The sequence below is a fragment of the Mesoplodon mirus genome, assembly GCF_964341445.2.
Source record: "Mesoplodon mirus genome assembly, chromosome: 15".
NCBI classification, from domain to species: domain Eukaryota; kingdom Metazoa; phylum Chordata; class Mammalia; order Artiodactyla; family Ziphiidae; genus Mesoplodon; species Mesoplodon mirus.
Genome location: NC_138991.1, coordinates 34,594,862 through 34,615,733, shown reverse-complemented (window position 1 = coordinate 34,615,733; position 20,872 = coordinate 34,594,862). Strand labels below are relative to the sequence as shown.

Genomic DNA, 20,872 nt, shown 5'->3' with positions numbered 1-20,872 from the left:
CCCTTCCTCCCCCGCATCCCACTCCTTAGGGGAGGGGGGCCACTAGTGGGGGGAAGGAAATGGGCATTTGGCATGGAGTTGGCAGAGGTCTTGGGAGAGGTCAGGAACCCAGGACATCCCAGTTGCAGAAGAAAGGTCGGGACCCAGTCCCCACACAGCCTGCTTTGCCCAACACCCGGCCCGTGCCAGGCTCAGCGTGGGCCTGCCTTACTTCACTGCATACTTCTCGTTCCTCAGCCCAGCTTGGGGGGGGATTGGGGCAGAGGCGCCTGGGGGAGCACAGAGGAGCCTGACACAGCGAGGAGGGGATGGGGGACCACCTCAGCGCAGTGATGCCCATGTGACCGCCTGGGTGTAGGACGGGCCCCTTGGACTGAGCCCCAGCCTCACCTGCCAGAAGAGAACCAGAGCTGCCCCAGCCGTGGCCTTGGGGCGGGAACTGAGACCGTCTGTGCCGGGACAGGTGCTCAGCTTCAGTTTGGGGTGGGGCAAACCCAGAAGTTTCTAATCTCTCATAATTAATAGAGCTGGTGACAGTTCTGATAACTCTTTGCTTCTTAGTTTATCAGAGGATCATATCCTGGGCTTGTGATTTATTCCCCTTGAGGCCCCTTAGCAGCAAGCTCAAGCTTTTTGCCGAGAGTCAAAGATCATCCCAACAAGGGGGGAAATTCAAGTTCAGGAAGTTGAAGTTTGGGGGAAAGCAACCTCCTTTGGCCTCACCCTGGCCCTTGGGCGTCCAGACCCAGGGCATTCACCAAGTATTGAGCAATTCATACTTGCAGGGAGCTTTGATCTGTAGTCACAATTCTCATGAAGTGAGGAGTGGTAGTTCTAGTTCACAGAACCGGAAACAAGCTCAAGGGGCTCAAACTTCATGCCCACATCCCTTTGGTAAGTGATGGGACCTGGTTTGAATCCAGGTTGGTTGGATTCCAGAGCCATGGGTTTCTCCCAGATTCCCCATTCCCTTTTTCAACCTTCATCTTCCTTGGAGACTCAATGCCTCAACCCCTAGCTCTTTGAGTTTCTTGAATTGTTCTCATCAACATTCAGAGAGGGTGGCTCCGCTCCCTTGGTCCTTCCCCACTGAAAGGTGCAGGGGACCTGTCTGGGGTCAGTCTCCATCTCTGTCTCTTGTCCCTCTTACTCCATTCTCTGGCCCCCGATTAAAGCTGAGTCAGAGGCGGATGCTTCCCCTCGGTTCCCAGTGCCTCCCGTGGGAGCCCTTCCTTGGCGGCATCCGTTAGTTCCTCCCTGGTAAGTCCTCTCCCCACACCCTCACGGGGCGGGGAGCCCAGGGCAGCCCAGAGACTGGCGGGGAGGGGGTGGACTTTTGGCCCGTTTCGTTTATTCCACCCATCGCCTCTTCAACAGCTGCCGTGCACGCTTGTCTCACTCCTCTGACCGACCTGCAGGGAAGCGGAGAGACCCGGAGAGAGGGAAGAGACCAACCAGAGACAGACCTGGGCCAAGAAAGAGGCAGAGGCTGCAGCCTGCCTCCCTCTCTCTCCCCAGCCTGCCTTAACCGCCCTCCTTAGCCAAAGCCCCTTCAAGTTCCCCTGGGGCTCAGCCCCTCCCCTCCTCTGGGGCCCCAGTCTCCCCTCGGGGCCTGTGTCCCACCATGTCGGTGGCTGTGGAGATCTTCGGCTTCTTCATCTCAGCCCTGGGGCTGCTGATGCTAGGGGTGACCCTGACACACAGCAGCTGGCGAGTGTCCACCGTGCACGGGAACGTCATCACCACCAGCACCGTCTTCGAGAACCTCTGGTATAGCTGTGCCACCGACTCCCTTGGAGTCTACAACTGCTGGGAGTTCCCGTCCATGCTGGCCCTCTCTGGTACGGGGTGGGGAGAGCTGAGGGGAGCAGAGGGAGGCGGGAGGTTGGAGAGACCCCGGCAAGGGTGGGTGCTGCCTGTGGTCTGACCTTGGGCACCATACAGATATGGGAGGCCCAATCCAGCTGGGAGACCTGGGTTTCTGAAGCCGGGAGTGCTGGGGGCAGCCCTCTGGAACTGCGGTGGAGGCCTCACCACACGTGGCACCCTGCTCTGACTTGACCCTCTGTCCTTGTGGCTACAAGTACAGGCACTGGGGCCAGAGTGCCGGCTTCAGCACCTACCTTTGACTAGCTCTGTGCCCCGGGCAGGTGACAAAATGAGCTGCATTTGACCCATCTGTAAGATTACGGTCATAATAGCACTGGTTCACCAGGTGGTCGTGAGGATTATATGAGATAAAATGTGCAAAATGTTAATGTGACGTGAGCATCTATATTCGCTCAATCAAATTCAGCATTTTAGTTTCAGGGTGGGAGTGCTGGGGCTCGTGGGATGAAGAGGAAACCTCATCTTGGATTCTTGGGGGTTGAGATACTTAAAAGTCTCAGTAGCTTCGCCATGCTTCCACTGGGGCACTGGTTTCACCACTATGGTGAGTCCCAAAGGACTGTTTTAAAGGGAGTCCTCTTGCACATCTCAGTGTCCACTGTAAGCAGGGGTGTGTGTGTGTATGTGTTTGGGGTTCTCGGGTCAACGTACTTTTTTGAGGTTCTTGGCGGGCTGGAGCCTACAGCTCTTTTGGCCCAGAAAGTTTCTCCCTGGTGGCTGAAGCATCGTCCTGCTCCCTGCTCACCTATGAGTAGCACCCCCATTATTCCCCAGGAGAGTCCTTCAGTCGGCCCCTCGCCAGGCCAAGAGGGGATGACAAGAAACCCTATGCAGTGCAGCTCCCATGCCCTCACTGGGTGCTCACGGAGCCGTCATGCTTTTCCAGGCCCCCTGCTGCAGGGGCCAGGGGGTAGGGGAAAGAGCCGAGGTCAGCATGCCATGAAATCGCCCCCGTGTATGTCAAAGATGCTCTGAGCCATTAGGGAGTCCAGGTGGGTCTCTCGTGCCCCCACTATTCCCAGAATCTCCTGAGGCAGCTGCAGGGGCTTCATGCTCTCATCCCATCCAGGATGCTGCCCCCCCGAAAAAAGCCCTCTGTAAAAGTTGAGTACAGTCTGGGCCAGACACCCAGAATGCTGGGTGGCCAGAACGGACATTGGCGGCAGCCACTCAGCAGCCCTGGCCACCCCCTTCTGACTTACCCCGCAACCACACCATGGTGTAAGGAGGGGCCCCAACTTGGACTGCTGCTTGAAACCTCTCGTGAGTGTGCACGAAAGACAATGAAAGACGGGGGTGCGAGGGCGTGCTGAGGGGGAGAGCAGAGAGCGCAGCTGCCCAGGTTGAGGTTCCAGGCATTGTGCTGCATGCTTCACATGCACCATTTCAGTGCTGATAACAGCCCCGCTGTTGGCGGTGTTAGTAACCTCATCTTCCAGAAGCTGGAAAACTGCAAGGTGGCCTGCCCAGAGCCACGCAGGTGGTAGGGGGCTGGAATCCAGACTCGTGTGTATCACGAGCCAGCTGATACTTCCTTCCCAGGCTGGTTCTGGTCCTGGGAAGGTTCCTATCAATTATCCACCTCGCAGCCACCCAGCCCATGCTCTTATGGGCCCTTCAATAATCTCTCTTTGTCTACGAGAGCTACCTGAGGATCCGGAGCTGGTCTGCCCCAGGTGGGGATGGCTGGATGGCTGGATGGGGAGAGGGTGGGAACTCCGGAAGGAGTGGCTGGGAATAAGAGAATGCTCCCAGAGAACTTGGTCGGTCTTCCCTGCCCACCAACTCTGGGCCGCTTCACATCCTCCTGGCAGGGACCCAGCCTTTCCCCTTCAACACAGGTGGCACTGCCCCACCTGGTAAAAGGGTGCAAGGTCCTTGGGAGTGCTTGGCAACTATCAAAGACAGAGAAGGAGGAAGGGGGGCCAGAAAGGGAGTTTGAGAAAGGGGAAACAGGCACCGAAAGCATATGAGCTAGACTGACCTGGATTGGTCCTAGGCCCAGGTATCCCACGTTCCAGATAAGAAGCTGCCCTTTACCCAGTGACCCATAGGCCACTGCTGCCCCCTATCGGTCACTCCAGGAAGAGGCTCAGTTCAGGATGTCAGGCACTGCGCTAGGCAGTAAATGGGACCTAGTAGATGTGGGGAAAGGGAGCGGGTGCTTGGGTGCAGTGTCTGTAATACCCAGCAGAGCACGGCGGTTCTCAACCAGGGGTGATTTTTTGACGATGTCTAAACGTTTTGATTGTCCTGTTTGGGGGGACTGCTACTGACGTCTAGTGGGCAGAGGCCAAGGATGCTGCTAAACATCCTACAATGCAGAGAATGTCCCCCAGAACAAAGCATTATCCGGCCAAGTGTCAGTGGCTCCGAGGAGAAGCCCTGTAACGGAGGTAGAGGCGAAGTGCGCCTGCGCAGGCGGGAGGGTCAGGCGGCGCTGAGCCTCGTTGGCACCGAGGTGAGCTCCTGGGATGGAGGGGGGTGTGACCCCTCAGCCTGACCCCTTAGGCTGGATGGGGCCTGAAGGACAGGGAGAGGACTTGAGGGCTTTTAGGGACTGAGACCTGAGCAGGTTGTATAAGGGGCTGACTGTCGTAGCCGGGAGAGCAGATGGAGGGGAAGGGGCCGGCTCCGGGACCCATGGCTGCCTCCCACCTCCCTAGGGTACATCCAGGCCTGCCGGGCGCTCATGATCACCGCCATCCTCCTGGGCTTCCTGGGCCTCTCTCTAGGCATGGTGGGGCTGCGCTGCACGAACATTGGAGGTCTGGAGCCCTCCAGGAAAGCCAAGCTGGCGGCCACCGCAGGGGCCCTACACATAATGGCTGGTAATTGGGGCAAGTTATTGGGGGATGCTGTGCCGTGGTGGGGGTGGGGTGGCCCGAGGCCCAGACTGCAGGGTTGCCTCACCTTCCCCTTTGCATTGACACCTGCCCTCTCTCCCTGCTCACCCCACTCTCACCCATACTCACCAGATCCCTTGGTTACAAATCAGTCCATCAGCAATATTTCTTGAGCCCGCACTAGGAGCCAGGCAGGAGTGAGGTGTGGGAGGGACTCCAAAGGTGAGAGTTTCTGCCTTCCAGAGCTTACAGCCTGGATGGGAAGCCCAGAGTTAGGACATGTGCACACACACAGACACACACACACACACACACTGTACACAATAACAGTACCATGTGACTCACCACCCCTTTTCAATTTGCAAAACATTTCTGCACGCATCACCTCACAAAAAGCCTGTTGGCAGGGCAGGTCTTGTCCTGTTCTCCAGATGTGGAAACAGGCTCAGAAAGGCCAGGTGGCTTGCTGGAAGACAAGCCCCAGGGGGCGGCCAGGCTGGACCTGTAGTCCGGGGGCCCGGCTGGCTTCAGGCCTTCATGCACCGAGTGGTGAAGACCTGGCACAGCGCTGAGGGCTCTAGGAGGCCAAGGAAAGGGGAGTCAGAGCAGGCAAGGATGATGGGGAAGACTGCTTGGGCTTTTGAGGATGGGTAGGACTTGGATGAGCAGATTCCCAGCGAGGAAACTGTGGTCCAGGCGCTAGAGGTAGGAATGCCAGGGCAGGTCGGGGATAAACAGGGGGAAGAGGGGCTGAGGAGCAGAGTGAAGACAGACAGGAGAGGTGGGCTGCGGTAGGGTCCTGGGGGCTGGATCGAGCAGCCTGCAGTTGACGTAGGAAACAAGAGTCATGAGCTGGAGAGGGGAAGCGAAAGGGATCCAGTGAAACTTGCTCTTGGACTTGATGCCCACGTCCTGCTCTCTGGGCCGCCCTTCCTCCGCAGGGCCTAGTGCGGTTCTCCTCTCCCTCCCCCAGGTGTCTGTGGGATTGTGGCCATCTCCTGGTACGCCTTCAACATCACCCGGGACTTCTTCGACCCCTTGTACCCCGGAACCAAGTGAGTGTGGGAGCCCCACCCAGTGGGTGGGCCTCTGCCCCACCCTGAGCTAGCACCACCTGCTCATCGTTCTTGTCCCCAGGTACGAGCTGGGCCCCGCCCTCTACCTGGGCTGGAGCGCCTCCCTGCTCGCCATCCTGGGTGGCATCTGCCTCTTCTCCAACTGCTGCGGCTATCGGGACGAGGACCACGGCGCCAGGTAAGGGAGGGCGTGCCGCGAGGGGCGGGGCGCGGGGCGAGGGCCGCATCTCCCTCTGACCCAGGTTCTCTCCCCTGCCAGCATCCGGCTTCCGTACAAGGCCCCGGCAATGCCCGCCAAAAGCCTCGCTGCCCGCCTGCCCACCTCGGCCTCGGATGAAGAAGGCGACAGCAGCTTTGGCAAGTACGGGAAAAACGCTTACGTGTAGGTGGCCTGGCCTGTGGACCCCATTCCCTTTCCACTACCCCCAGTGGAGAGGGGTGCCCGTAAACCCGGGGCTGCAGGCGCAGGCCCCTACTCGCGGTAACAAGCTCAGGGCCAAACCACGCTTCAGGCTCCGCCCCGTGCCCGGAAGCCGCGCCCAGCTCTGACCTCAGGCCCCGCCTTCCCCGTCGGAGCTCCGCCCTGGTCACGCCTCTTTCGTCTGGCCCCCTGGATCCTCTCAGGCCAAGAAGCTGCTTCCTGAGAACTCACCTCTGGCCCCTGAGGCTGGAACCCTCTTAACCTTCTGAGTCTGGGTTCTGGGCCGTTAAGGGGGCGGAGGCATCCCCGAGTGTTTGTGGTCTGTATAAATACTCGCATAAATAAATTTGTATTGCGAACTGTTCAGGGGTTGAAGGGGTCATGAGGCAGTTGGCCCAGCAAGGGACCCTGGGTGCCGCCTCAGTTCCTGGACCCCAGGCTGTCACCTGTTCTCCTCTCCATCGCCTTTGGGCTGTCCCATCCAGCAGACGAGGAGAGGAGTGGCAGGTGATTTCTAGAGTGTGGCACTGTTACAACTAACCAATAAGGGCCATCAAAGAGCAGATAAGGAATATCCAGCTCTAGGAACCGGAATAGCTACCCTCTGGCCAGACTGATAACAGATCACTCCTTTTACTCTGGACCTTTCTCACAGCTGTACAAGGAGACAGTTGGTCTAGAGCAGAGTTTCTTTACCTGGGCCTGAGAGTGGATATCAGAAACTGAAAAGCCCTTTGAAACTGTGTCAAATCAACCAGACCTGGTGCAAGTACAGTTTTCTGGGGATGGTTCAATAACTTCCAGAGGGACTTCCCTGGTGGTGCAGTTAAGAATCCACCTGCCAATGCAGGGGACACGGGTTCAAGCCACGGTCCGGGAAGATCCCACATGCCGCGGAGCAGCTAAGCCTGTGCGCCACCACTACTAAGCCTGAGCTCTACAGCCCACGAGCCACAACTACTGAAGCTCGCGTGCCTAGAGCCCATGCTCCACAACAAGAGAAGCCACCGCAATGAGAAGCCCGCACACCACAATGAAGAGTAGCCCCCACTCGCCGCAACTAGAGAAAGCCCGTGCCCAGCAACAAAGACCCAACACAGCCATAAATAAATAAATAAATAAATAAATAAATAAATAAATTTATTTAAAAAAATAATAACTTCCAGAAAAGGCACTGGAGTTCTGTTCAGAGAGGCTTGCGTGTTGATGGTGTGTGTGTGACTCAGTATCCAGCTCGGGTGTGGCACGGGGTCATGGGCATGCCTGGCACAGGCCCAGTGAGTACTGAACAGAGCAGTCAGTACCCACTTGAGACAGGAGACTGAGGCCGTGAGAAAGAAGTCTGGCATCCAGTGGAAGGAGGGGGGACCAGGGCCCTGTCCTGGCACCTATCCCCTGCCGTGCTGAATACAGCGACCAGTCACTTGGGGGTGGCTTGGGTTCTGAACTTGGCCCCCTCCCCTTTCTCTTTCATCCATCTGCTCACCTGCACCAACTTTCTCCTGGGTTGTAGGGACCTCCCACATCTGCATTCTAGCTGGGTTCTCTCTCCAGAGCTTCAGAAGTCATGCACCCCCTGTGTGTTTTCACCAGGCTAGGTAAATGCATCACTTTCCCCCAGAGCCACAGTTCCTGTCATGCCAAGCTCTGAGTCTCACAGACTGACATCCTCAGTCATCTCTGGCTTCTCCCTTCACTTCCTCTTCGCCACGTCCCCTCAGTGGGCTGCCAAATCCTATCAATTCTCCTTCCACAGAGTTCTTCCACATCCACCTAGTTCTCCCCCTTGACCGCCTGGTGTTGGGTCCGGCCCTCATCCTCTCTTGCCTGGACTCATTACAGAATTCCCCTAAGTAAGCTTCTCATCCCATCTTTGTGACTCAGTCCCCATTCCTCTACTGGAGCCCTGTTCATTGCCCTGCCCTGGCAGCTCCCCAGTGCCTCAGAAAAAACAAAACAAAAAAGACAGTTATACCTTGACACACTGCCTGGCCCTAGCCTGCCTTTCTGTCCCCATTTCTTACTATTCCTCCATACAACCGTGCTCTCTCAGCAAGCTGGACTGCTCACTTGGACACACATTTGAATCAAGGCTTCCTACTGGGCTCCACCCAGAAACACTTATGCTTTTTGCGCTGCTCCCTACATAAAGGGTTCCGTGGCCTATCCCTGCCCCTCCACCACCAATACTCTGCTTTCGTACCATTTGCGGATGTCCCCTGGCCAAGTCCAAAGTCTACGTGGAAGGGACTCTCCAGGAGCGTAGACACTGGCAAGTGTATTTCATGCAGGCCCTTAGTGTAACAATCTACCAGGAGCCCTGGGCCACGTGATGCTGACCTGCCTCTTCTCGTCCCTTCCCCCCTTTTAGGAAAACGAACCAGAGCCGAGTTTCATATTCGAGCATTTACTATGTGCCTGAATATGATCATGGGGTTAAATTTTGATTCCTTTGTCCATTGCACCAGGGTCACATGGCTATAAAGAGCTATCGACACATGTACTTTTTGTAGTTTTTTAAAAATTGAAGTATAGTTGATTTACAATGTTGTGTCAATCTCTGCTGTATAGCAAAGTGACTCAGTTATACACATATATACATTCTTTATATCCTTTTCCATTATGGTTTATCACAGGATATTGAATATAGTTCCCTGTGCTATACATTAGGACCTTGTTGTTTACCCATTCTAAATGTAATAGTTTGCATCTACCAACTATGAGGAATATAAAATAAGGCACAAATGAACTATCTACAAAATAGAAACAGACTCATAGACACATGTACCCTTTTCAACACTATTTTCTTCTTTGCTAGAAGCTACAGCAGCAAGACCGGGCCCCTGCCCTCAGAGAACTCACAGGCTGGGAGCAGAAATGCAGACAGCTAGTTACCATGTAATAGGCAAGGTGCTAAGGCTACTCCAGGAATCTTCCAGTTTTTGAGGAACTAGCTATGAGAAAGCTCAGCAACAAACTGCTTTAGGTCTTGGGCAATGATATCAACAGCTGAGTACTTACCAGATGCCAGGCACTGGGCTTGGTACAGTCTCATTTAATCCTCACAATTTCTGGGAGGTGGCTGTAACAGAGTCAAAGAGGCAAAGTGACCTGTCCAAGCTAGTAATAATTGGTAGTAAAGTAATTAGTAAGTAGGCCCAAGGTTTGAGACTGAAGACCCAAATGGCCTGTTTCCCAGAATCCCTGGTTCTCCAAACTAATCCATGTCAATTATTATTATTATTATTATTTTATTTATTTAGTTAGTTAGTTAGTTAGTTGTACCAGGTCTTAGTTGCAGCAAGTGGGCTCCTTAGTTGCAGCTCGTGGGCTCCTTAGTTGCAGCACATGGGCTCCTTAGTTGCGGCACATGGGCTCCTTAGTTGTGGCATGCAAACTCTTAGTTGTGGCATGCATGTGGGATCTAGTTCCCTAACCAGGGACTGAACCCAGGCCCCCTGCTTTGGGAGTGCAGAGTCTTAACCACCGCACCACCAGGGAAGTCCCTAATCCATGTCAATTAAACTTAAAGCTCATTGAGGTCTTTAGGTGGGAGCGCCCCGGTCTTCAGCCTTCCAGATCCTAGCATTAACCTCTTCTGCCCCTGTGGGCCCAGGAAGGGTCTGTGCTGCCCTATCACATGACACTGGATCTAGAAGCTTCTGGCCTCTAGAAGCTTTGGCATAGTGTAGATTTCCCAAAGACCAAGGTGTTTCCCAAGGTGGGGACCAAGTCTCCACTAGTACACAGGAAGCTGGCAAAAATTGCTCAAGGTTTTCCTTGAGGAGTTAAGGTTTCAAATGGGGGTCTGGAGATCTTTCCTAGAGAACATCAATGAATGACTTGGGGACCCAATCAGCATCAGAGCATCAGGAGCCCCTGGGGTCTGGCTATGTCCTATCAAGGTCAGTTGGGGAAGACTGAGTGTGTCACTGAGTAGACAAATCTTATAGCAAGCAGAACCTCTGTGATTCTTTTTATAGCAACAAAATAGGAAACAAAGTCAGTAAATTTAGGGAAAAACCAAAGGGATTGTGCTGACTCAGTGGAAATCTGACAGGAATTCCGACACAGGTGATCACAGTGAAGCACAGGTGTTTCTCAGCCCAGAAATGTTTTTTTGTTTTTTTTTTTTGCCATGCCTGTGGCTTGTGAGATCTTAGTTCCCCAACTAGGGATCGAACCCAGGGCCCCGGCAGTAAAAGCACCGAGTCCTAACCATGGCACCACCAGGGAATTCTATTTACTTTCTTGAGTATACTTCTTGGTGGAGAGAAAAATAGAAAGGTTAGGATCTAGGAAAGTTTTCGTTCCTGAGAGCAAGGTAATTAATCTAGGCCAAGAGTTAGCAGCCAGCAGACTGAATTCCTGATGTCCCAGTTACTATTGCTGTATAACCAACCATCCCAAGACTCAAAGGCATAAACCATTTTATTATACACAGAGATTCTGAAGGTCAGGAATTTAGACAGGACACAGCAGAGACGGCCAGTGTCTGCTCCACGATGTTGAGGACACGGCTAGGAAGACTCAGATGGCTGAGGGTAACTTGATGTCTGGGGGTTGGAATCATCAGGAAGCATCTTCACTCCTGTGATGGAAGCCTGGGCTGGGATGGCTTGAAGGCTTGGCTCAGCCGGACCTGTCAATGGGAGGACCTGCACGTGGCCTCTGGGTGTAGCCTGGGCTTCCTCACAGCATGGCAGCTTCAGGATGGTTGGATTTCTCACATGGTAGCTGAAGGCTCCAAAAGCAAGTGTCCTGGGGACAAGGCAGAAGCTGCACTGCCTTTTACCACCTCGCCTTGAGTGTCATGTGATCGCTCTTCTACCATTTTCTACTGGTCCAAGTAGTCATAAGCCTGCCCAGATCCCAGGGGAAGGGGACCAAGCACCACCTTTTGATGAAAGGACAGTAAAAAATTTTACAGCCATTTTTCAAAACCACCACACTGAGGATTGTCTCTAAACGCTGTCCTCAACACGAAGATGTCACCAACACCACTTGCCCAACCAAGTCTCCAGAGGAAGAGCAGGAAGCTCCTCAGGAAGACACTGGGAATATTTGGGCCAACCCCAGGAAAGTCCCCAAGAGCCTAAGAAGTTCCCTAACACCAACTTGGCTGGATCTCATTAATATCTTATTGAAGTAATTTGTGCAACAAATATTTCCTAAGCACCTGGTCTGCTACGTTGCAACAGGGTACAGGGTCTTAAGACAGCAACTCCAAGGCACTTAAGAGCTCACAGCTTGCAATCCACTTAGAGAAGGTGTGGGTGTAAGAAGCTCCAGTACCACAGAAGTTACAGCATCCAGGGCCACCAAGAACAGGAGCCTCTACACCGTGAACTTCCTGACGCTTCCCAGAAATTTCTGGGTTCTCTCTGCTGCTAATAATTTCACACACCACAGCCCCTGGTAAGAGGGGCTTCCTAAGGACAAGTGCTCCCTCAGACGGGCAGCACCAAGAATGAGGTCCCAGTCTCTCTCGTTTGGTTAAGAACCAGAGGACAAAGACAGGGCTGGTGCCTTCTGTGGTGCCCTTCTATACCCCCAGCCCCACCCCTCCCCTCACTCCACTTCCCCATCACCAGTCCTGGGAGCCAGCGGTACTCAAAAGATACCCAGAGTAACTATAGAAACAAAATTAAAAAAAAAAAAAAAGAACTAGATCAATAACCCAAATAGCGACATAAAGCAGCCAAGGGACTTCCCTGGTGGTGCAGTGGTTAAGAATCCGCTTGCCAATGCAGGGGACACAAGTTCAATCCCTGGTCTGGGAAGATCCCACATGCTGCAGAGCGACTAAGCCCGTGTGCCACAACTACTGAGCCTGCGCTCTAGAGCCCTCGAGCCACAACTACTGAGCCTGTGTGCCTAGAGCCCATGCTCTGCAATAAGAGAAGCCACCGCAACGAAGAATAACCCTTACTCACTGCAACTAGAGAAAGCCTGTGCACAGCAATGAAGACCCAACACGGCCATAAATAAATACATAAATAAATGTATTAAAAAAAAAAAAAGAAGCAGCCAAGAAATGCAAAGACCTGGGGATGGCAGGAGAATGGGACATAACCTTTCACAGTCAGGGACCATGAGGGGCAGACAGCAGGAGTAGGAAAAGACACAGAGCAGTGAGTTCGAGAGACAGGAGACCCCTCAGCGTCACCCCCAAAACCCCACAGGACCACACAGGCAGGCTCCTCCTCACGAGACCTTTTATTACAACAGCACTCTGAGGGCTCAGCCCACTGCCCTGCCACAATCCCTGGGAGTAAGACTGGTCTTCCCTGGAGGACAGGACACGAGCTTTGTTGGGCTCCTCTATTGACCCAGGGGGAGCGCCCTTCCTTTCGGTGATGCCCTCTCCAAGGCCAGGTGATGCACGGAAGGCCTTCCTCTCTGGGGACGCCTAGGATCATACAGTCCACTTCAGGCACCTGCAAGGCAGAGGAAGCCCAGGATGAGCAGAGGGTCCAGGAGGCTGTGGGGGGAGGAGGGGGAGGGTGTGGACCCGGGGGAGGCCCCTCTCACCTGGTCTCCTGGTGGGTGCCCAGGCAGCGCACAGTACAGTACCGGGCGCCGCAGCTGACACAGGTGTAGGGGGAGGGGAAGCCACAGACAGCACAGAAGGGGCGCTGGGGCCGGGATGGGGGTCCTGCACAGGCCGTCAGGTAGTTGGGGCCCTCAGCCACACTCAGGTTCTGCAGAGACAAGGGGGCTGGTCCTATGACCCCTCTGTCCCCTCCCAGGAACACGCGCCGGGGCCAAGGATCTCTGCAGGTGCATCCCTGCCCTGTGAGGTCCTCCCCAGCCAGCTCCTCTCACCTGCTCCTCCAGCAAGGCCTGAAAGTTTTTTCGGAAACGAAGTTTAAAATGATCACCTCGAGTTTTCTTCTTTTTCTTTCCTAGAGGTCAAGAGCATTGAGTTACTTGGCACGTGCCAAGGAAGACACTGGTTCTTTGCTTCACCGTTCCGATCCCCCGTGTCCATTCATTGCCCAGGTGCCCACCTGGGTTCTAAGCCGGCCTCTCTCTACCACCCTTCCCCGCCCCCCACTTCTCCAAGCCAAGCCTTCCTCCATCTCCACCCTCCCTATATCTAGAGCTTTGTGTCCGAGCTCAAGGGATCTCAGAGCTCATCGGCTCCAGCTTCTTCATTCTATTGATACATACAGGAAAGGAAACTGAAGCACAGAAAGGGAGAGCAGCTGGCTCAAAGGAGCCAGAGGAGCTCCTGGATCACCCATCCCCCAGCCCGGTGTCCTTACACACCCTGACCAGGGTAGGCTCTTCCCTCCTCCTGCAGCCTTGTCTCCTGGCACCTGGCCCCCGCCTCCTCCTCCACCCGACTCACCAGTGTCTGCATCATCATCAAACTGAGGCAGCCGCTTGCCGAGCTGTGGGAGCCCTGCGTGGGGGTCGTCCTGGAAGTTGTCATTCTCCAAGGCCTCGAGCTGCCTGTTGATGCGGCGTTGCCGGGCCGCCCGGTCCAGCACCCGCCGCTGTCCAGGATCCTGGGAGCGAACTAGGTGGGACGGGGCCAGAAGAGTTATGGGGTCAGAGAAGAGAGAAGCTGGGGCGGCCTTGGCTCTGGGCCGCGTGTGGAAGATGTCCCGGGGTTGGGGAGGCACAGTTCTCTGATCTCATCCTAGTCCCCAAGCCCTTGGCCCCTGTATCTTCTCCCAATATATCACCCACTCTGGCTGCTTCCTTCCCAGCTACCTAAGACTGCCGATTCAGTCACTCATGCCTGTTTTCTTTTCTTTTTTTTAAATATTTATTTATTTACTTATTTATTTATTCGGCTGCGCTGGGTCTCAGTTGTGGCATGCAGGATCTTCATTGTTGCATGTGGGATCTTTAGTTGTGGCATGCGGGATTCTTAGTGGCGGCACGTGAACTCTTAGTTGCGGCATGCAGGATCCAGTTCCCTGACCAGGGAACGAACCTGGGCCCCCTGAACTGGGAGCATGGACTCTTAGCCACTGGACCACCAGGTAAGTCCCCATTCATTCCTGTTTTCTATCCTTTTGGCCCCAGACTTTCCTCCTAATCCCAGACCCAGGCAATGAAATGCCTCCTGGAGACCTCTCACTGCTGGCCAAAATCACACAACCATGCTGACAGAGACCACGGTACACTCGGGGCTTCCAGGCTCCACTGGGACCTTGATGCACTCAGCCTTTACACTCAGCAATCTCATTTCCCACCTAAAAGGAAATGAGCCACCACGGAGAGATGCTCATCCATCAAGTGGATGCATCCCCAAGTCCCACTGCTAAACCCAAACCCTTTACCTCTAGCTCGAGTCCTCCCCGCCTCTTGCATCTTCAACCCCTCCCACTCAACTGGTACTTTCCCCTCCATAGAAAAACGTGCTAAATTCTCACGTGTCTACCCAACTTCATAGCTACTCTGCTTTGAGAGCACAGTCCATGGTAAGTTTTATTTCCTTACCTCCCATCCACTCCTAACCAACCCCCGGCAAACCAACTTCCATTCAATGGGAACCACTCACACTCAGGACACCAGTGACCATCTAGGGCCAAATCCAGTGTGTTTGCTTGAGTTCTCCCTAGCCTGAGACTGTGCCTATATGTCACATTTTAGTAATTCTTGCAATATTTCACCCGTTTGCATTATTATCATCTTTGTTATGGTGATCGGTGACCAGTGATCTTTGATGTTACTATTGTAATTTTTTCGGGCTCACAAGTTGCACCCATACAAGACGGCAAACGTGACTGATAAATGTGTGTGTGTTCTGACTGCTCCAGCAGTCAGCTGTCCCAAGTCTCTCTCCCTGTCCTCGGGCTTCCCAATTCCCTGAGACACAACAATATTGAAATTAGGCCAATTAATAACCTTAACAGTGGCCTCTAAGTGTTCAAGTGAAAGGAAGAGCTACATGTCTCTCACTTTAAATCAAAAGCTAGAAATGATCATGCTTAGTGAGGAAGGCATGTCAGAAGCTGAGACAGGCCAAAAGCTCAGCCTCTTGCACCAAACAGTTAGCTAAGTTGTGAATGCAAAGGAAAAGTTCTTGAAGAAAATTAAAAGTGCTAGTTCAGTCAACACCTGAATGACAAGAAAGCAAAACAGACTTACTGCTCATATGGAGAAAGATTTAGTGGTCTGGATAGAAGATCAAACCAGCCACAACATTCCCTTAATCCAAAGCCTAATAAAGAGCAAGGCCCTAACTCTCTTCAATTCTACAAAGGTTGAGAGAGGTTAGGAAGCAGCAGAAACAAAGTGTGAAGCAAGCAGAGGTTGGTTCATGAGGTTTAAGCAAAGAAGCCAGGGACTTCCCTGGTGGTGCAGTGGTTAAGAATCCACCTGCCAATGCAGGGGACATGGGTTCAATTCCTGGTCCGGGAAGATCCCACATGCCGCGGAGCAACTAAGGCCGTGCACCGCAACTACTGAGCTTGTGCTCTAGAGCCCGCGAGCCACAACTACTGAGCCTGCACGCTACAACTACTGAAGCCCGTGTGCCTAGAGCCCGTGCTCCACAACAAGAGAAGCCACCTCAATGAGAAGCCCGCACACCGCGATGAAAAGTAGCCCCCGCTCGCTGCAACCAGAGAAAGCCCGTGCGCAGCAACAAAGACCCAATGCAGCCAAAAATAAGTAAATAAATAAGTAAATTTAAAAAAAACTTAAAAAAAAAAAAGGAAAGAAGCCGTCTCCATAACATAAAAGTGCAAGTTGAAGCAGCAAGTGCTGAGGTAGAGGGACTTCCCCAGCATCCTATGGCTAAGACTCCACACTCCCAATGCAGGGAGCCTGGGTTCAATCCCTGGTCAGGGAACTAGATCCCACATGCTGCAACTAAGAGTTTGCATGCTGCAACTAAAGACCCGGCACAGCCAAATAAATAAATAAATATATATTTTAAAAGTGCTGTTGTAGAAGCTACAGTAAGTTATTCAGAAGCTCTAAGGGAATTCCCTGGTGGTCCAGTGGTTAGGACTGTGCGCTTTCACTGCTGTGGGCCCGGGTTCGATCCCTGATTGGGGAACTAAGATCCCGCAAGCTGCGCAGCATGGCCAAAAAAAAAAAAAAAAAATCAGAAGATCTAGCTAAGATAATTAATGAAGGTGGCAACACTAAACAACAGACTTCCAATGTAGACAAAACTGCCTTCTATTAGAAGCAGCAGCCATCCAGGACTTTCATAGCTAGAGAGGAGAAGTCAATGCCTGGCTTCAAAGCTTCAAAGGATAGGATGACTCTCTTGTTAGGGGCTAAAGCAGCTAGCTGGTAACTTTAAGTTGAAGCCAATGCTTATTTACCCTTCTGAACATCCTAGGGCCCTTAAGAATTAAGCTAGATCTATTCTGCCTGTGCTCTAAAAATGGAACAACAAAGCCTGGATGACAGCACATTTGTTTACAACATAGTTTACCGAATATTTGAAGCCCATTGTTAATACCTACTTCTCAGAAAAAAAAGATACTTTTCAAAACATTACTGCTCACTGACAATGCACCTGCTCACCCAAGAGCTCTGAGGGAGATGGACCACAAGATCAATGTTGTTTTCACACCTGCTAACACACATCCATTCTGCAGCCCATGGATTAAGGAGTAATTTTGACTTTCAAGTCTTATTATCTAAGAAATATATTTCATAAGGCTATAGCTGCCATAGATAATGATTCCTCTGATGGAGCTGGGCAGTCAACTGAAAACCTTCTGGAAAGGATTCACCATTCTAGATGCCATGAAGAACATTTGTGATTCATGGGAAGAGATCAAAATGTCAACATTAACAGGAGTTTGGAAGAAGTTGATTCCGACCCTTATGGATGACTTTGAGGGATTTAAGACTTCAGTGGAGGAAGTAACTGCAGATGTGGTGGAAACAGTAAGAGAACTATAATTAGAAGGGGAGCCTGAAGATGTGACTGAATTGCTGAAATCTCATGATAAAACTCATGGATGAGGAGTTGCTTCTTCTGGATGAGCCAAGAAAGTGGTTTCTTGAGATAAAATCTACTCGTGGTGAAGATGTGTGAAGATTGTTGAAACAACAACAAATGATTCACAGTATCACATAACAGGGAACTCCCTGGCCGTCCAGTGGTTAGGACTATGAGCTCCCACTGCAGTGGGCCAGGGTTCAATCCCTGGTTGAGGAACTAAGATTCTGCAAGCTGTGTGGGGACAGAAGGAAGGAAGGGAGGGAGGGAGGGAGGAGAAAGAAAGGGAAAGGAAAGGAAAGGAAAAAACAAAGACTTTTAAAAAATAGAATATTATATAACTTAGTTGATAAAGCAGTGACAGGCTTGAGAGGATTGACTCCAATTTTGAAAGAAGTTCTACTCTGGGTAAAATGCTATCAAACAGCATTGCAGGCTACAGAGAAATCCTTCACGAAAGGAAGAGTCAATCAGTGTGGCAAACGTCACTGCTGTCTTACTTTAAGCAACTGCCACGGCCACCCCAGCCTTCAGTAACCATCACCCTGATCAGTCAGCAGCCATCCATATCGAGGCAAGACCCTCCACTAGCAAAAAAGGTTACAACGCGCTGAAGACTCACACGATGGCTAGCATTTCTTAGCAATAAAGTATTTTTAAATTAAGGCATGTACATTTTTAAAAGACATAATGCTATTGCACACTTAACTGACTATAACGTAAAAATAAAAAAGATTTCTTTTTGGCCGCACTGAGCAGCATGTGGAATCTTAGGTCCCCAACCAGGGATTGAACCTGTGCCCCCTGCACTGGAAGCGTGGAGTCTTAACCACCAGACAGCCAGGGAAGTCCCTAAACATAATTTTTATATGCACTGGAAAATAAAAAAATTAGTGTGACTCACTTTATTGCGATATTCGCTTTATTGCAGTGGTTTAGAACCAAACCTGCATATCTCTGAGGTCTGCCTGTACTAAGCTCTTTGCATAAATGGAATCCTTTAATCTTTACATCAACCTTATGAGACAGGTATCATTATCATCCTCAGTCTACTGGAGTTCAGAGGTTAAGAAATCTGTCCAAAGTTTACACAGCTAATAAGCACCTGGGTCAGAATTCAAACCCAGAACTGCCCAGCATCAAAAGAGATCCTCTTGATCGCTGTACTATACTGCCTCCCTTCCAAGTACCAGGCGGTTCTGGGAATACAACCAGAGCTTACAGTCAGGTGGGGAATATAAATGATCAAATAAACAAGCACAGTACAGGATAGTACATGCTAGGACAGGGAAGTACACAGTACTACAAAGCACATGACAGAAACACATAACCGGGGCTTGGGGTAGTCAGGAAGATTTTCCAGAGGAAAGTAAGTCTAGGTTCAGGCCTGACTGATGAATAGAAGTTAGCCTGATTGGGATGGGGGTGGGGTGTCTTAGGCCTTGGTACCAGCATGAGAGAAGGCCTGAATGAAAGACTGCAGTGCCTTCAATAAATTTTTTAAAGTTCTGTATGGCTGGTATATAAAGTATGTGTGTGTGTGGGGGGGTGGATGGGGATATGAAGTTAAGCAGACCATTAAGAATCTTACCTTTAAGTATCTAAAGGAATTTGGCTTTGGGACTTCCCTGGTGGTCCACTGGATAAGACTCCGAGCTCCCAATGCAGGGAGCCCGGGTTCGATCCCTGGTCAGGGAACTAGATCCCACACGCATGCTGCAGCTAAGAGTTCACATGCCACAACTAAGGGGCCCGCCTGCTGCAACTAAGACCCAGCACAACCAAATAAATTTAAATTTTTTTAAAATAATAAAATAAAGGAATTTGGATTTGGGGATTTTATGGTGAGGGTGATGGAGATCCAGTGAGGGGTTTAAAGATGATATGACTGGATTTATTACAAGTCAATCTGGCAGAGTGTTCTGACCCTCATCTCTTTTTATCTGGATTCCTCAACAGCTTCCTAACTGGCCTTCCAATCTCTGAACCTGCACTACACAATAGAGCAGCCACTAGTCACATGAGGCTACTGAAATTTAGATGTAGATTAATTAAGATGTAATTAATTAAGATACATAAAATTTTAAATTCAGTTTCTCAATCTTGCCACATTTCAAGTGCTCAACAGCCACATGTGGCTGCCAGCTGCCATACTGAATAGTGCTGATTAAGAACATTCCCATCATCCCAGAAATTTCTACTGGACGGGGCAGCTCTAGTCGCTCCAATCCATCCTCCGCAGTGAAGCTAAACTCCCTTTCTAAGAGATAAATGTGTCTGGGTCACTCCCCTGCCTTAAAAGACCTTGATGGGGGCTTCCCTGGTGGCGCAGTGGTTGAGAATCCGCCTGCCAATGCAGGAGACACGTGTTCGAGCCCTAGTCCGGGAAGATCCCACATGCCGCGGAGCAACTAGGCCCGTGAGCCACAACTACTGAGCCTCGCGTCGGGAGCTTGTGCTCCACAACAAGAGAGGCCGCGACAGTGAGAGGCCCGCGCACCGCGATGAAGAGTGGCCCCCGCTTGCCGCAACTAGAGAAAGCCCTCGCACAGAAACGAAGACCCAACACAGCCAAAAATAAATAAATAAATAAATTAATTAATTAATTAATTTAAAAAAAGACCTTGATGGCTCTCCACCGCCCTCTCCAGAGTTCAAACTCTTCGGCAGTGTATACAATGCCTTTCAAGGGTACCTTTTCCTAGCCCTCCAGCCTCTCTCCTCTGCAAGCCCCAGAACTGTGAACTTGGCTTCCTAAGCGATTTGCTTTTTCTTGCTCTCCTACCTTGGCAGGTGCGGTTCCCGCTGCAGGGAAGGAGTCCCCACGCACCTGCACGGAGCGAAACTGTGACTTTCAGGACTCAGTCCAAGCGTTTTCCTTCTCTCCAGTCCCCTCCTTCCCAGAAGCTGGGTTGGATGCCACTCCTCCCCGAGCCCAGGCACCCTGCATCCCTCTACCATAGCACATATCACTCTGAAATGCAGTGGTGAGTCTGCGCGTCTGCCCAGCTCCCGGAAAGCCAGTTCTTGGATGCTAAGGATCTTTTTTTCTTTCTCCATCCCCAGGGCCCGGCTTGCAGCAGGTTTGGGGGTCTGCCCCGACGTCAGGACCCGAGGTCCTGGGTAGGGATTTAAGACTAATAACTGGTTGAGGGAATCCTAGGCCAGGTTCGATTTTAGAGGAGGATAGGGGGCCAACAGCCAGGAGCTCACATACCCGAAGTTTTCTTCTCCACCATTTTCACAACACAGCCGCCAGATGAGCCTACTGCGCACGCGTTCTAAATCACGCGCTGTGGTAGGGGAATCACGACTTCCTGTGGTGCGTGCCCCTACGCGTGCGCAGTGTAATACACCGCGTGACTACGTAATGTTCCCTTAGAGACCAGAAAGCTTTCCGCCATATTTTATACGGGCAAAACTACTTCCGACCTCGGTGTAGTTGTGTATTTTGCGGGACCCTCGAAATGGGTCATTTTAAAGAGGTGTTGCCAGTGATCTTTCAAGAAACGTCATTTTCCTTTGGTCCGTCTGAAGATACAGTCATCACAAAGGCATCCCCTGGAGCTTCTCCCCTGGGCAGTGAAGATGATGGGCCGGAGTACCAAAGAACTTGGCTTGAGTGGGCAATCCCAGAGGTCTCCGGTGACCCTCTGCCAAAACCTCAACCCCCAGATCCCTTGGGGCCGCAAACTCCTCGGCCTTCTCC

At 51.8% G+C, this 20,872-nt stretch overlaps 2 protein-coding genes and 1 long non-coding RNA gene across 3 annotated transcripts; 1 reads left to right on the top strand and 2 right to left on the bottom strand.

The window, feature by feature from the left end:
- Window positions 1-606: 606 nt before the first annotated feature.
- On the top strand, window positions 607-6,468 carry CLDN15 (claudin 15). The gene is made up of 5 exons (XM_082643502.1): window positions 607-1,841; window positions 4,557-4,721; window positions 5,710-5,791; window positions 5,874-5,990; window positions 6,072-6,468. The coding sequence occupies exons 1-5, from the start codon at window positions 1,625-1,627 to the stop codon at window positions 6,196-6,198; spliced, it is 708 nt and encodes a 235-aa protein (XP_082499628.1). The 5' UTR covers window positions 607-1,624; the 3' UTR covers window positions 6,199-6,468.
- Window positions 1,731-6,155, bottom strand: LOC309816248. Its single transcript, XR_014295987.1, has 4 exons — window positions 5,899-6,155; window positions 5,122-5,313; window positions 4,866-4,989; window positions 1,731-1,858 (listed from the first exon to the last, which is right to left on the bottom strand). It is a non-coding gene; the product is annotated as an uncharacterized lncRNA (long non-coding RNA).
- Window positions 6,469-12,434: 5,966 nt separating the features above from the next.
- ZNHIT1 (zinc finger HIT-type containing 1) lies at window positions 12,435-20,855 on the bottom strand. Its single transcript, XM_082643576.1, has 5 exons — window positions 20,381-20,855; window positions 13,591-13,761; window positions 13,062-13,141; window positions 12,768-12,937; window positions 12,435-12,673 (listed from the first exon to the last, which is right to left on the bottom strand). The coding sequence occupies exons 1-5, from the start codon at window positions 20,400-20,402 to the stop codon at window positions 12,652-12,654; spliced, it is 465 nt and encodes a 154-aa protein (XP_082499702.1). The 5' UTR covers window positions 20,403-20,855; the 3' UTR covers window positions 12,435-12,651.
- Window positions 20,856-20,872: the final 17 nt, after the last annotated feature.

What these genes read in the sequence shown, in the direction of transcription:
- ZNHIT1 (XM_082643576.1), bottom strand. Translation starts at nt 20,402, where the DNA reads ATGGTGGAGAAGAAAACTTCGG. An exon ending in TGATGATGATGCAGACACTG is followed by an intron (nt 13,142 to 13,590) that starts GTGAGTCGGGTG and finishes CTTGACCTCTAG; the next exon opens with GAAAGAAAAAGAAGAAAACT. An exon ending in GGCACCCACCAGGAGACCAG is followed by an intron (nt 12,674 to 12,767) that starts GTGAGAGGGGCC and finishes TCTGCCTTGCAG; the next exon opens with GTGCCTGAAGTGGACTGTAT.
- CLDN15 (XM_082643502.1), top strand. Translation starts at nt 1,625, where the DNA reads ATGTCGGTGGCTGTGGAGATCTTCGGCTTCTTCATCTCAGCCCTGGGG. An exon ending in GTCCATGCTGGCCCTCTCTG is followed by an intron (nt 1,842 to 4,556) that starts GTACGGGGTGGG and finishes CCACCTCCCTAG; the next exon opens with GGTACATCCAGGCCTGCCGG. An exon ending in GACGAGGACCACGGCGCCAG is followed by an intron (nt 5,991 to 6,071) that starts GTAAGGGAGGGC and finishes CTCCCCTGCCAG; the next exon opens with CATCCGGCTTCCGTACAAGG.